This window comes from Trachurus japonicus, chromosome 18 (assembly GCF_045865225.1).
Source record: "Trachurus japonicus isolate A0001 chromosome 18, Traja_1.0".
NCBI lineage: Eukaryota > Metazoa > Chordata > Actinopteri > Carangiformes > Carangidae > Trachurus > Trachurus japonicus.
In genome coordinates this window covers 23,010,468-23,025,357 of record NC_140924.1, presented here as the reverse complement: position 1 = coordinate 23,025,357, position 14,890 = coordinate 23,010,468, and the positions used below count along the sequence as shown (strand labels likewise).

The 14,890-nt window shown below is 41.3% G+C and overlaps 1 protein-coding gene across 1 annotated transcript; it reads left to right on the top strand.

Moving 5' to 3' along the window:
- The first annotated feature begins 3,041 nt into the window (after positions 1 to 3,041).
- On the top strand, positions 3,042 to 12,153 carry gal3st4 (galactose-3-O-sulfotransferase 4). Its single transcript, XM_085759695.1, has 4 exons — positions 3,042 to 3,281; positions 7,035 to 7,151; positions 8,338 to 8,638; positions 10,339 to 12,153. The coding sequence occupies exons 1-4, from the start codon at positions 3,259 to 3,261 to the stop codon at positions 11,317 to 11,319; spliced, it is 1,422 nt and encodes a 473-aa protein (XP_085615821.1). The 5' UTR covers positions 3,042 to 3,258; the 3' UTR covers positions 11,320 to 12,153.
- The last annotated feature ends 2,737 nt before the right edge of the window (positions 12,154 to 14,890 follow it).

Here is a 14,890-nt window from a genome sequence, read left to right as displayed (position 1 = left end):
AGATGACCCAAAAAAAAAAAAAAAAAAAAAAAACTTAGGAGCTACTTCTTTGTGAATTACTCTTATTTTAAAAACGCCCACTTTTTTTAGGAGTTGCTCCTAAATTCAGCCCTTAGGAGCTACTTTTAACCTTAAGATTCTTTGTGAATACGGCCCCTGACCTTTAACTGACTATTTTGGCATGAATTATTTCACTAAATCTTTGGTTTCAAGTGTTCATTTGAACTCTCACATACAGCATGCAACTAGCACTGGCACTGGCTTCTTTTACCTGTGCAAATTAGGAATAACCTCTCTCTGGTTCATGCATTTATAGGCTGGACTATGTAACTCTCTCTTGTCAGGATGTCCAAAAAACTCTCCAAAGAGTCTCCATTAGTCAGAACGCTGCACCAAGGGTATTGACAGGAGTTAGTAGTACGTCCAGGCTTAAAACTATCCTTTCCTCTCACCCATTTTTTATCTTGTCTCTTATCTTGTAGTTTGGCCTTGGTCTCCATCCCTCTGCACCAAACCCTGCCTCACTTACCTCCTCAGCTGGCACTGCCCTCCCTGCTTATAAATCAGCATGTGCATTAAGCTGCCCTGCTCTCTCTGCTTTCCCTGTATATGACCCAGCCTGCCCACCAGAAACTGCCTTCATCAGCTCTTGTTAACGGAACAATTCAATTTCCATGTTTTTACATATTCCATATCCCTCCTCCGTCTTTCATCCTGAGGTTTCTCCACTTTTTCCCTGTTAAGGGGTTTTCTTGGAAATTGTTCCGCAGTCGATGTTGTTATTATATTATGTAAAGCTCTTTGAGACAAACTGTAAAATTGGGCTAAAAACATAAAATTGCTTTGTCTGCATTTTTACTCCACCTCCGCCTTAAAATGATGGATGTCCACCTGAAGGACCCTGAGATATCTGGGTTGTTCATGGCCTATGTCATTTCTATTGCTGAAATATACAGTCTATGAGACTCTGTGTCCTAAGAGGCTGATATAGAAACTTCTCAGTTGTTCATTCTATGAACTTTTCATCTTCTTTTCTTCCTATTTCAAGGCATTTTCACAACAAGGATATGTCCATTTATAATGACATGTTCTGGAATAAGTAAAATACCATGTATTTACTATGCATAATGTAGTTGATATAATAATGCACCTATAGAGTCCTGTGAGGAAGATTTTGTCATCTTCAGGGTTGTTGACCATTACAGCAGGCAGCGGGCTCACTTTTAGGCACTGGTGTGAGAGGCAGAGTTTAACGGTTGACATGTTTGAACAGCTGCAGCAAAGTGATACTGCAAAACAGCAGCAGTGACCTGCAGCGCTAGACTCTCTGCAGGGAGACACAAACTCTCAAGAGGCTCCAGTTAAAACTCGTGAGCTTATGTTCAAAAGCTGGTTATAGACTGACCTAAAGGTAAACTTGCTATTGTAGCCTATAGACCTCCATTTATTTTAGCAGAAATATTTTCACACTGCACATTGCGATACATGTTCAGGTCTAGACACCACACACAATATAGCACTCCACAGACCTCCCCCATGGCAAAACAATCCTATATCTGCACCAAACAACACAAACTCACAGTGGAGGGTGACAAACATTATGAACTTGATGAATGATTGGTCTATCTGTTTTAAGAGTTCACTCTGAATCATTAGTAGCTACTAACAAGTACAACTATCTAAATGTGTGGTTTTAATTGTTTCCCAGAGCTTTATATCATAAAAAATGTACAAGGGTCATTCTTCAACTACAGGCAAATTTGGTCTTGAAATTTTTAGAAAAGCAAATATATATTTTGAGAAATGTTTTCAGATGGTTTACTTTTCAATTATGTATAGAAACACATTCTGATAGCTGTTGTGATAAAATTATTTAGCCTAGATAATACTGTATATCATTTTTGACATTAGTCTAACATTAAGTGGAAAGCGTCATTTCCATCACACCACAAAAAAGTAGGTTTTCCAAACAAAATTATGAAAATAACCCATGTTTCAGAGCATTTATTATTATCAGCTGCATTATTTCCAAAACTACAAAATATTATTAGTGTGACTGTTAATCTTTATGAATTTGATGTGAAAATGTGTGTGTGATGGAAATGACAATGTGTGGTGGAAAGGACTGCACGTGCTGGAAATGAATTTGCTGAACAATGTTCACTCTATTATCCTTAAAACAATTTAATTTTTCAAAGTTCCTCTTGATGTCATGTAAGTGTGTGTTTCAGTTTTTGTTATATCTGCCAGGGACACAAATTCTACGATAGTAATGACCCATAATACACATATTCTCATACACTCTATGCATAAACAGCGTAAAGTGCATGCGTGCGCGCGGGTGTATAAGGAGTAGGCAGGAGAAATGAGCCTGGATGCCTTTCCGTCAGCATCATAGGATGACGTCAGAGCCAGCAAAGTTTACGGTAGTGAGGCCAAAACAGACCGGAAACGCAGACCTACCATCAAATTAAAACACAGCTTCGTCGTTCAACACATATAGGACTAAACACGGTTGGAATTGACGGTCAGTCCTCTTCTCTCTCTACTAACAGAGACTACCGTAACCTGGACATGACGAGACTTCTATAGACCTTTTCAGAGAGTATAAACAAAGACAGGTGTGGCTCATTAGAAAACGCTCTGGTACACTATGGAATGGAGCCTTAATTAGTATCCTTGGTAACACCTGTTTATACTCTCTGAAAAGGTCTATACTAGGACCATACGGCTGTGAGAAGGTCGCACTCACAGGTTACGTTAATGACAGGGTGTGGAGAGGATCATTTACTCAACATCCTAAATTAAAATTTGAGGAAAAGCAAATACTAGCCTACATAACCCGATTTATATCCGCTCGGTCGTCTCCTGGGTGTCTAAACGTTTGTGAAACCCCTGGACTTGGTTTTTTTATGTGGGCATCCAGACATTTTATTTTGGAAGATTCCGGAAGTAGAACTCTCCTCTATTGCTCCTCTTGCGCTCCGTCCTCACCGACAGACCGTCCGTCCGCAGAATAAGCCTCCGAGCCGTCGGTGCACAGACACGGATTTGTTCTTCGCCTGGCCCAGGACTGACCGAGGAAGGAGCTTTACCGAGGCTCGGTGTGCAGGACTGCAGCGCTGCTCCGCTCCCACCGGCTCCATGGCCTGACCTGTACCGGCGGCGGATCGGCTGCAGTCGAAGCCTTCGAGATGCTCCGGGCTCTCTGCAGCTGCACAATAACAGCGTCACCGATACCGGCCCGGGGACACAGCTATGCTTTTCAGACGGAGAGCCAGGTAACAGTTAACATTAGCTAGCTAGCAGACGAGAGTGGGTGGAGGGAGGGGGAGGAGGAGAGAGGGAAATCACAGGGGCTTTACACCGACGGGGATGCGGTGATTGTGGAGGCTGAAGGGCGGCGCTGGGTCATGGTCTCATAGACCAACAGAAGATGTGGGTGGAAGACTGAGGGGCTGCTTCAGTTCTCCTGCAGCGGCCCTCTGTTTGACGTTCACCTAAAGTGGATTTGGCTTTGACTTACACCTACAATAACTAACCTTAATCTCGCGTGAGCGCGCGTCCCTGTGAATAAAGGCAGTAATGAACTCCTTTGTGCAGCGGCGGTGGTGGTGGAGGCGGTGGGAGGAGGAGGAGGAGGAGGCCACCGCTCTCAGTGTATTGTTCATACCACTGTTATATAATGGTGTACCTCTGCTGTCCAGATGTTGAACACATGTTGGGATCAGAGGGGAGTCCAGTGTGTTTGGACTGTCATGACACGGCTGGTCTTCTCTGTGCCCTCAGCAGTAATTGGGCACGGTACTTTGAAAAAGTAATCAGTTACAGTTAATAGTCACTCTCCCCAAAAAGTAACTGAGACTGTCATAGACTTAGACTTTAGACTTTAGACATTTATTGTCCCTCTAGGGAAATTCTTTTTCACATGACCATTTCGTTTCACCAGACACATACAAACACACACAAATAGACATAAAGAGTCGGTGGTCTGCAGAACCAAGTAGCCTACGTTGTAGATTCATGTGTTCATTGTGTTAAGTTCACTCATAGATATGTCAAACTGCTGCTGAGATTAACACGCAGTCCTGCACTGAAAATTGCCTATTTCCGTTCGTTTGTAATTTTTTGCATGTCAAGAAATTTTTTCTATTGGTCATTTGATTAATAAACTAGGTGTTTGAATAATATGTAAAAACACCATATGTTAATGTAGAATTAGACCTAGTCACTGATGGGCGAGTACCAATTTAGTGATTGATAACAATTGAATACCCCCCCCCCCCCCCAATTGATTATAGGTATAAAGTAAATTATACAATAGTTACCAGAGCCTGAAATTCATTTTCCAAAAGTAGGGTTAATTCCCCCCCTTCTCCTCTGAGTGGTCAGCTTTTGGAGCTGCATCTGTGTCTACAGCCTTTGTCTTAGTGGCTCCCTCTTCTCTCTGGTCTCCTTGCTCTATTTCTTCCAGAGCCCAAATATCTATATTATGTTATGCTTTAGAAAATGATGCTGCAACTACACAGCAGTTCAGTTTTATTTGTCACATGCTGAGGTAGGTAGCCTATAATACTCAGTTAGCAAACTCAGTGTTACAGGGTTTTCCCTGGCTTGACAGTTCCCCCTCTATTAATTCACTGATTCTTGAGAGTCGGGACAAAACACGTTCTGAAAAACTTTTTTTTTTTTTTTTTTAAATGTACACTATATTGATTAGTTATATATTCATGTAGATAAAGATCTGTGCTATCTGTGCTACATGTAAAGGTGCAGGCTGGAGGTTAAAAAAACATTTTTAACAAATTCACATGTTTACCTCAAGGACTTGATTTGTGTCAACACTAAAAGTATATAGTGTTTAGTTACTCTGATATGCAATAAAATATAAGATATAAACTTAAGGCTTAATTTCAACACTTATACACAGATTTCTAAAAATTAGAATTTTCAAACTTTATCTTTTATTTTGCCACTATAGAAAAAATGTATAAAGTGAATAATACACAAGGGGATTTAGATCTGATGATCCTTTATTACTTAAACAACAAAAACTGAAGAAAGAATTAGTTGTTTCCCCCAAAAATTACAGAAACATACATCTGACGGACCTGCACCTTTAATTTTACATCAATCAGTCAATCAATCATGTAGACAAGTGCTATAACATGTGCTGGAAAGTTATTCAATAATAAGCAAATTTACCAGACCATGTGTTGTATTGATGCATTCACCACAGCCAGGGGAAAGAAAAGGGATCCTCAGGGATATGGCTGACCATGTTATTGCCTGATTTAATGAGGTTTATGAAAAAATCTGACAGAGTTGACAGAAACAGAGGACACAACTTTGATGGGCAGATTTCTACGGAAAATATTTTAAGATGTTCATGGCATGTGTTGTTTTATACATTTATAACCCTCATCATTGGTTTGATATGTTTTCACAATTGTAGAGGTTTTTAAAGTTTTTTGGGGCTGGTGAATATTGTGACCTATTGCTGAGAGAAATAACATGGGCTGTCTAACCACTGGTCATACAATTAACAAATATCCCCCCAAAAAGGAATTATCTATGCTAAAACATAACATCAGTATTCACAGTTCCTTTAGATCTAACTTTGTGAGTAGTATGTCTGTCAATCATTATTAATTTCTTTATTTTTGATATAAATAAGACTTATCTACGTGGGACATGTTTTGTCCCAACGCTCAAGAATCAGTGAATTATGAAACAAGGCTGAAAATCACAAGACATGTCTGTTCTGATTATTGAAGTCAGAGGTCCTGACGTGTGTTTCTTTTCTAATACACATTCTACACCTCGGAGGCGACATCTTTCCACATACGGGCTTCCTTCTCCTTTTAAACGGGGAGTGACTTATCACCCCCCCATGGGCGCTATAACCATTTAGGTGGCGGCCAAAATCAGCTTAGATAGGGAGGAAAACCTTGTGTTAAAGTTGGGCGGACATGTGCGTGTTCTTCACCTGTAAAGATGGTGCCACTAAAAAAAAAAAAAAGACAGCTGTCAGAGGAGCTCTGCTGTTCCTCTTTCTTTAACCTGTGCCGTGTCTCAAATCGCACACTTCTCTTAGTGTACTGCTTTACAGTACACTGTAAAGCAGTACACTGCCTTGTGCAGTGCACAAATTTCGACAGGTTAGTACCGTCTCAAATCAAACACTGCTGCTGCGCACTTACCGGAAATGACTCGACAGCTGCTTCTTCTATTTTTTTAAATTCTGATTGCAACCATAGCAACCGGCCGTTGGAGCCCTATCGCCGACACTTGACAGCGCTTTTTGCCGATCAAAACGAGCTATTAAGTTGTGTTTTATTGTGTTAGTGTTGTTGTTGTGCTGTTATTAGTGTTTTTTAAAGACATTTACGCCGGTGTCAGCTCCGTCGCTGCTCAAAGCAACCGCTGCCGTTTGAAAAGTAGTGACGTGCTTCCGCTACGTCACCAAGATGGAGGCCGTTAAGTGTGGAAAGTGTCCATCGATCCACACTCAATTTTCTGGCCGTTTGAGTGCGCCAATTGAGTGCGCATAGCGCACTACATTTTCGCGCACTGCTCAGTGTGAACGCACTTATGCACTCAAAATATTAAGTGTAAGTGCACAAGTGCGCGATTTGGGACACACCACTGGTGTTTGATGCACTTTGTATAACAAAGAGTTCAATATTGGAAGAGATCTAACCAACATGAGCACCAATTGGCATCAGCATCAGCATCAGCATCGGCTCCCCCTCCCCCATTTATACCAGTCATCACTGTGCATATTGATCTGAAAATGGAAAGCTGAAGCATGAGCACTAGTACACAGTATAAATAATACTGCAGGTCCTGTTGTCTCTGGATGTTTTTCAGCTGTTCTCCTGCCTGTGATGATGCGATGACAACAATAACTATGATAAAGCCTTAGTCACATTATGACTCACCCAATTTCTCCCTTCCCGACTCTTTTTTTCTGTCTCTCTCTTCTCCATCCATCCATCCATCCATCCATCCATCCTTCCCCTCCTCCCTAGGATGTTGCGGTGGCTGGTGTGTGGTCAGCTGGGTCCTGTGTGGATGTGGAAAGCCCTGCTGCTCTTCGTGGCCATGGCTTTTGCCAGTCAGCTGCTGGGAATAATCTTAAACAAGAGGTGTCTATTTTCATTTGTTCATTGGATTTGATTTGGTTTTTATTTAAATTTGACCTCTCAGCCGTTATGGCCTGGTCTTTAGCCTGAACTTCCTAGTGGCAAACTGTGGTAAACTGTCCTGACACAGTGACTATGCTGTGGAGATGAGTTGGTGAAAAGCTCACAGTTTGTTGTCTCCTCACAGAGGAGCTTCAAAAATGTCCTGAATGAAGCAATAGTGAGAGTTATTTGAAGTATGAGAATGGTTGTGAATGCTGAGTTACCAAGCTAAGCTGTTATTTTTTCACTAGATAATTAACTTGTAACTAAATCATGCAAATATTCAAGAGTTTAATAATAATGTTTTGCCTTAAGGCCAGTTATTTGTGACTTAATTAATTGAATGAACTACTTAAAGCCTGCTGTGATGCATTCTGCTGTGACTGTGCTGTCAATGTTGCCACAGAGTAAAAAAAAAAAAAAAAAGTTAACACTGGGGGAAAAAAAGAAAAAGAAAAAAAATCTAAACACTGAGCAGCAATTTGCTCTGTGCCACAAATGCAAATTGCTGCTCAGGGTTTTGTTTTTTTTGTTTGTTTTTTTTAACCTCTGGTAAACTGCCAATCATCACTAACACCAGATGTCAGCTGCTGAGGTCAACCCCTTCAGAGTGAGGTTTCTTTCGTCCTGTTTGTCAATTGCACAGTCGAAATCACAGTAGGCTTTACGCATAATTTTGTTGCACAGTTGTCACGAGCACAGTGGTTTTCAAGATGAAGTTGTATGCAGTATGCAGCTGTCTGCTCACTTTGTTTGACAACCACAAACTGCACAGACAGAGAAGAGGAACTAACTAAATCACATGACTCCTCTACCACTGTGTGGAGGGTCAACAGCTTCAGCACTGGATGGTGTCTGTTTGAATCCTGTTTTCAACCACACTTTTGATCTACAGGTTATAATACAGTGGCTTTATGTCTGTATTTAGACACTTTTACCATGAATAACAGAAACCCCTCAAACCCAGGCATCAATATCTACTTTGTGTCTTTATCTTGCAACAAATCACATGTCTGCTCACTTGTGGTTGAACATTCTTTGTGGATTTTGTCACATGAAGTCATTTGATTCAGCCTTGTACCAGACTGTTAAGACTGTAAACACAGTTTGAGATGTGGTTTCTGTGTTTCCTCCATCTATCTTCCAGCAGCGTCCAACCAGCTGCTCAATCCATCTTCTCGTCCCCTGATGTCCAGGGCCCCTCTCTGGGCTCCTGCCAGCCCCTCACCCACATCATGTTCCTTAAGACCCATAAGACGGCCAGCAGCACAGTGCTCAACATGCTGTACCGCTTTGGAGATGAGCATGACCTCCGCTTTGCCTTGCCACATGGCTACCAGCTGGGCTACCCACTGCGCTTCAATGCTCACATGGTGAAAGGTTACCGGGGGCCTGCGGCCGTGGAGTTCCACCTCATGGGCAACCACTTGAGATTCCATAAGACAGAGGTGAATTATACAGCGGAGAAGGCCTTGACATTAGGACGACAATGATGTTGAGGATAATGATGATGATGATGATGATGGAACTATGTATTCTTTACACAATGTGAATGAATGAATTTGTTTTATTTTCGTGTCATGCCACCACTGTGGCCCATCTCATATGGGATTACAAGACACATTTAATGACAAATACAAGAAAAAAAAGACTAGACAGTCCTTCCTGTTGGTGTTACCTGCCACACAGGTGTGACATAAATAAACAATTTAAGATTACTTTCAGTATTCAACTATATTCTTCGTCTCATTGCCCAAGCCTTTTCAAGAAATAAAGAAAATGCAAATATATTCAACTGAAAAAGATGTTTTAGCTTCTCAGCATCGTCTAACCACACAAATTTGTTATTTGGATCTACCTTACTAAACTGTTTTTGTCTTATAGAGTCATAAGAAGGACAATAGAAAACAAAATGAATTTCATCCTCCACCTCTTGGATGTCACATAAATTACAAATTCTATCGTCTTCTGCTGTGCCAACATATCTGCCTGTCTCAATATGAAGACCAAGAATACCAATATATAAACTGTGACATATATCATATGTATGGTGTGTACCATGTACACCATGTATGAGAGGATAAAGAGTCTTTAAAACTGTTTCTGATTTATGAAATCTGTATTTAATTTGTGAGATGGCAAAATGGGACATTACACTAGACAATCAGACCAGGTCCTGACTGACCACAAGATTTTGAGTTTTCAACACATTTTTGAGGGATGCAAAATGTCACACAACCCTATTATATACCATATAAATTACAATAACATAAGTACTAAATAAGGCTATAATAATAATAATAGGTTATATACTGTATACCATATACTCTATAGAACGAATCGCCTTGTTGTTTACATCTACTTCCGGGTAGAAAACCGTGAGAACAATAGTGACGGACGAGAGTTTCGCTATATCTCATTTTTCATGTCACTATATCGCCGGTTAGACTAATCTGATGTTTGTAAAGTTTATAAAACCAATGATTGGACAAACATTACTATTTATGTGTGCACATTTTTGTAATTAGTCATGGTTATCATAGATTAGCTGGGCTAACGGTTAGCTACCTGTTTAACTTTAATAACTCAGTGACTCAATAAACGGTCCATGAAAAAATATTTTCTCCAGCGGATATCTTAGTTACAACATGACTGAGCTAACTGGAGTAGTTTCATGTCGTGTCCGACAACGGGAAGGTTTGTAACTGCTGACGTCCTGACGTTAGCTTTGCTACTGCCGTTAGCTTAGCTACTGCCATTAGCTTTGCTACTGCCGTTAGCTTAGCTACCGTTAGCTGTCCCTGTCAGCTGAGCCACTGATGCTTTCTAGACACTGTGATTCCCCCAAACTGAATAAAAACAACACATAGCAACACAACACACACACACAGAAATAGTAATGTTTCTTCAATCATTTCAGATTTGTCTAAACGGTGATAGGGCGTGAGAAATATGATATAGGGCTAAACTCTTGTTTGTTACTACTGTTCTCATTCAAATTACGTGCTGGTTTTCTACCCGGAAGTAGTTGTGAACAACAAGGCAATTCGGTCAACACTACTAGATATACTAGATAAAGCTACTGTAGCTGAGCCAACCCTGACATCACATTACTGTAATAGCACATGCTCTTCTCCTCTGTGTGCAGGTGGAGAAGGTGATGCCGGCAGACACCTTCTACTTCTCCATTATCAGGGACCCGGTCTCTACAGCTGAATCCTCCTTTGATTATTACATAGACATAGCACCTGCCTTTCATAAAGCCAAAAATTTTGGTGACTTTGCCAATGACCCTAAGAAATACTACGACCCTCGACTACACAACAACCACTACGCCCACAACCCAGTGTGGTTTGACTTCGGTTTGGATAACAATGCAAATTTCTCCGTGGCACTGGCTCAGCGAGGCGAGACCATAATCCGCAGGACCTTCAAGCTGATTCTACTGTTTGAGTACTTTGACCAGTCCATGATCCTGCTGAGGCATGCCCTCTGCTGGCCGCTGGATGCCGTCGTCTCATTCAGCCTCAACGCTCGGCAGCAGAAGCCCAGCGGCATCGGAGGGATGAGCGGGAGCTGGGTGGGTAAAGCAGCGGCGGTGGCTGCTGTGGGCATTAGAGGTGGGCCTTCACAAGTCAGGACCCCGCCCAAACTGCCACTAACGGAAGAACAGCGGGAGAAGCTGCGGCAGTGGAACGCTTTAGACTGGTACTTATACAAAGCCTTCAATCACACCTTCTGGGAGGAAATCAACAAGTTTGGTCTGGTTCAGATGGAGCAGGAAGTTGCTCTTCTCAGGATGCGACGTGAAGACCTGGCCCGGGTTTGTCTCAGGGACGGTGGGAAACCCGTGGAGGCACATCAGATCCGAGACAAAAACATCCGGCCTTATCAGAGCGGGCGAGTGAAGATCCTGGGCTATGAGCTCCAGCCGGGACTGGATAACGCCACCAGAACCGCCTGTCTTAGGATGATCAGGCCTGAGCTCCAGTACAAGGACATGATGGATGCTAAACAGTTTCCACGGCCTCCGGGAGTCAAAGCCCAGCCAGGGCAACAGAGCCAGGTACAGAAGGTGAGACAGGACTCCTCCAGGACAGGAGACAGGCCGGTGGCTGGTGAGTCTTGAACACAGTACCTCTGAGCCATAAGTGGTTTACACAGAGGACACAAAAGAGACTTCTTTGCACCTTAACTTTTGGTCATTTGCTCGTTTTCTTAAAAACTGTCTCCAACCTTACATAGTGTTATCCTTGTGGACTTGACCTTTGACCTCTTGAGTACCTACCTGGAATGCTTTCATGGCTGTTGTAACAAGCTAATGGTTGTATGATCTGTCTCCTGCTGCTGTTGATCTCAGTTGTTTGTGACGGGTGCCACATGGAGTTGGTTTTATTACCTGTTCACAGTAACACTTTTAAACTGCAGCCTCGGTTTGTGCCTCTCATGCTGATAAGTCACTGAGCTGTCGTATACATAGTGGTCTTTGAAATGCACAACACTGGATGAGGGTATGTTCTCTCCGCCCAGTCAAAACACGTTTGTACAGTGTGCACATTTTAAACATCTGTTGTCAGTAGTGGTTCCCAACCTTCTCAACTTGTGGTCCAATTGAAAATCTCAAAAGTGTCAGTGGGCCACGAGGGTTGGGAACCAAAAGTTGGTTCCAAGCAGGCATGGATAAGAAAATGCCAGTTCGGGGCACCCATTGTGATTTTTCTGCTTATCGGTTCTTAAACTCCTCATACCTGTAAGGACCTGCATCACTATCTGCCAGGACCTTTAGCTATGGCACGCATTAACAACTGCAACAGATTGCTCCTCAGACAGCTAACATTTGCAAGAGTTGTATCAAAGTTGACGAGACCAACTGGACCATTTTATAAACCAGCAACAGCAGGTCAGATGAGCTAACTAAAATACTAATCGGCCAGAAATGAGTCATTACGTTTGCTTTTGTGTTTTATGTGAGCAAGGCATGGAGGGGCAATGCACTGGAACAGCTCTACAAGGAAATAAGATTTGACACATTTTGTGTTCGCATTTGTGTTGTTATCTACACAAGGGTGCGTTCAGGTACTGAAATGTGGTACCGTATGATTTTACATGAATCAATACGAATACGATTTACTTTATTATTTAGTACTTGGAATTACTGTGGGAATTTGGTCGGTACCAATAAAAATACCGAAAAGGTACTAGTGGTGGTGAGAACAATGAACAAAGTCTCACGTGGAATCGCAACCTGCAGCTCAGCTTCAGACAGTGAACCTGAACAGAGCTTCAAACATATTTCAGTACTACAACAGGGGGAAACCTCCAAGGCCTGAAGACTGCTGGAGGCTGTAAGATACTGTGGTTTATCTGCTATAGAGGAGCTGTATCCATTATCTGACACATGCAGACTCATTTGCACAGTGATCCATGTCTTGACCTGCAAAACAGGCCCAAAACAGGTTTAACATCATATAGTTTGTAACTGAATGACAGATGATGTTAACACAATTTGAAACCACATGGTTCTTACTTTCCTTCTTATTGGCTTCACTGTAGGTGAGACTTAACTTGCAGGTACTTGATTTGGCTTGAATTACATAACCCATCATCACAGTGATATTTGAAATTTAGATGGAGCAGAGCCAACATGATCCTGGATTGTCACACTCTTTCCTTTCTATGTTTCCCTTCCATCTTGGTCAGGGCTCTCTGAACCTGAGTGGGTCTCATCTCCACATTTTAGAGATGGATGGATTTTGTTTTGTTTGTTTCTAATACTTATTTAATATGAATATTATAAATAAATAAACTGTAGATTGATTATGTTCTTCTAAGCACCACCCTCAGTCTGACATGTAAACTTTTAATGCAGCATTTCTCCAGATATGCAGTTGCATATAAAATTCACCTTTAATTAAAGGGATAGTTCAAGATTTTGGAAAATTGGCCCATTGCCATAATCCCTGCAGTGATAGTCACAATCCAAAAACTCCAAAACGCTTTTGTGGACATGTTGTGCCCTGCACATTCACCACGCTATGAGATAATAATGGAACGTTACGAGTTGTTTTCGTTTTCGTTGTTTTCCAGTCTCTGCATTTGCCTCGAAAACAACACAGTCTCGTAATGTTCCGTTATTATCTCATAGCGTGGTGAATGTGCAGGTCACAACTTGTCCACCACAGCGTTTTGGAGTTGTTGGATTGTGTATTTGATAGGGGTGTGACTATACTATACACTATACAGACTATACACGAGACGAGACACAATATATTTATTTAACCGAGTTGCACATGCATTTTGAAATGTTTTATAATAACTCTTTACATGCATGATGTAAGCATGAGCTTTTAATAACTTCTTCTTCCACAAATTGAAACTAAAATTTATAAAAGTTAAAATAAAATTAAATATTCCTTTCTTTTTTTTCAAGTGCAAACTATATTATGTGCAGTGTTTCTACTAGGATTTTTTTTACTCGGATAGCTCGGCCATTCTAAAAATATCTTACACCGACAATTAAAGGTAACGAACCTGCTATGACTATAGGGATTATGGCAATGGGCCAATTTGCCAAAATGTTGAACTATCCCTTTAAATGACCCATTGACCTTTATTCTAGCCACCTTCAGTATACAGCTTAACTGTTACAGCATTAACAGCAGGAAAGCATCAGTTTGACTGGGGTTTGAATTTTATTTTTGCCCCACTGCTATCACTGCTTTGTGATCATCACTGTATTACAGCAAGTAACTGGACTAAACCCAGCAGGTGTTTTTTCTGAGCACCGAACAGCTGCAGTCACAGAAACAATGGGGCTTTTTTTGCCATTGGACGTCATGTGATGGACCAGGGCTTCTGTATTTATTACTCTATTTGTACATACTGTATTTAACAGGTTGTTGTCTGCAGAACTGACGAGAAGAGTGTGTCTGTCATAATGTGATGGAGTAGTGCAGACGATGAAGATAATGTGTGAAAGGTGTATAATGTCTGATGATGGAACAGGTGATTACCCTCAACAGAAATCTGATCGTTTTATGTCTTTAAACCACATCTGTCAAACCTCAGCAAAATATCAGTGTTCATGCATTAAGAAATACATACATACACAAAATATTAACACCACTCAAACTCTTTTGATAAAAGACAGGATGGACCAGTGGAAACACATTGTATTTACTTGTGTCAAGTCACAAGGATAAGAGAGTTGTTTTTTCATTGGTGGACACCATGTGGTTCTGTACGCACTGTGTATACTGTATTCCCCACTCACACTCCCAGTTCACGCATATTCTCTGCCGATGGGTTACTGGATAAAATGAAAGTGTCTTCCTAAGCTTTGTTTTTATTCTTCCAGAGGAAGTCTTGTTTAAACAGGTAGTGATATGGTACTGTGACTCTTTTTGTAGCTCATGACAAATTATTCAACTTTTCATATGTGAACTTCTTGTATGTTACATAGAGTGTAAGAATGATGCAGAAAATAAAAAAAGGTGCATTTTGTGTCAAACCCTAAATCTCTGTTTTCAAAGGGTCTGGAGCGCAGTGTGCCTCACCTTTGATCATACTCATCCTCGTCTACTGTCCCTACATCCCTGTTTTATGACAGACAGGAAGAACGTGGACCTTCTCTAAGCTAAGTTGGGAGCTAATTCAGAGACAGGAGTGTACCTTGGCTTGGATCTTACTTGAAACTGCAT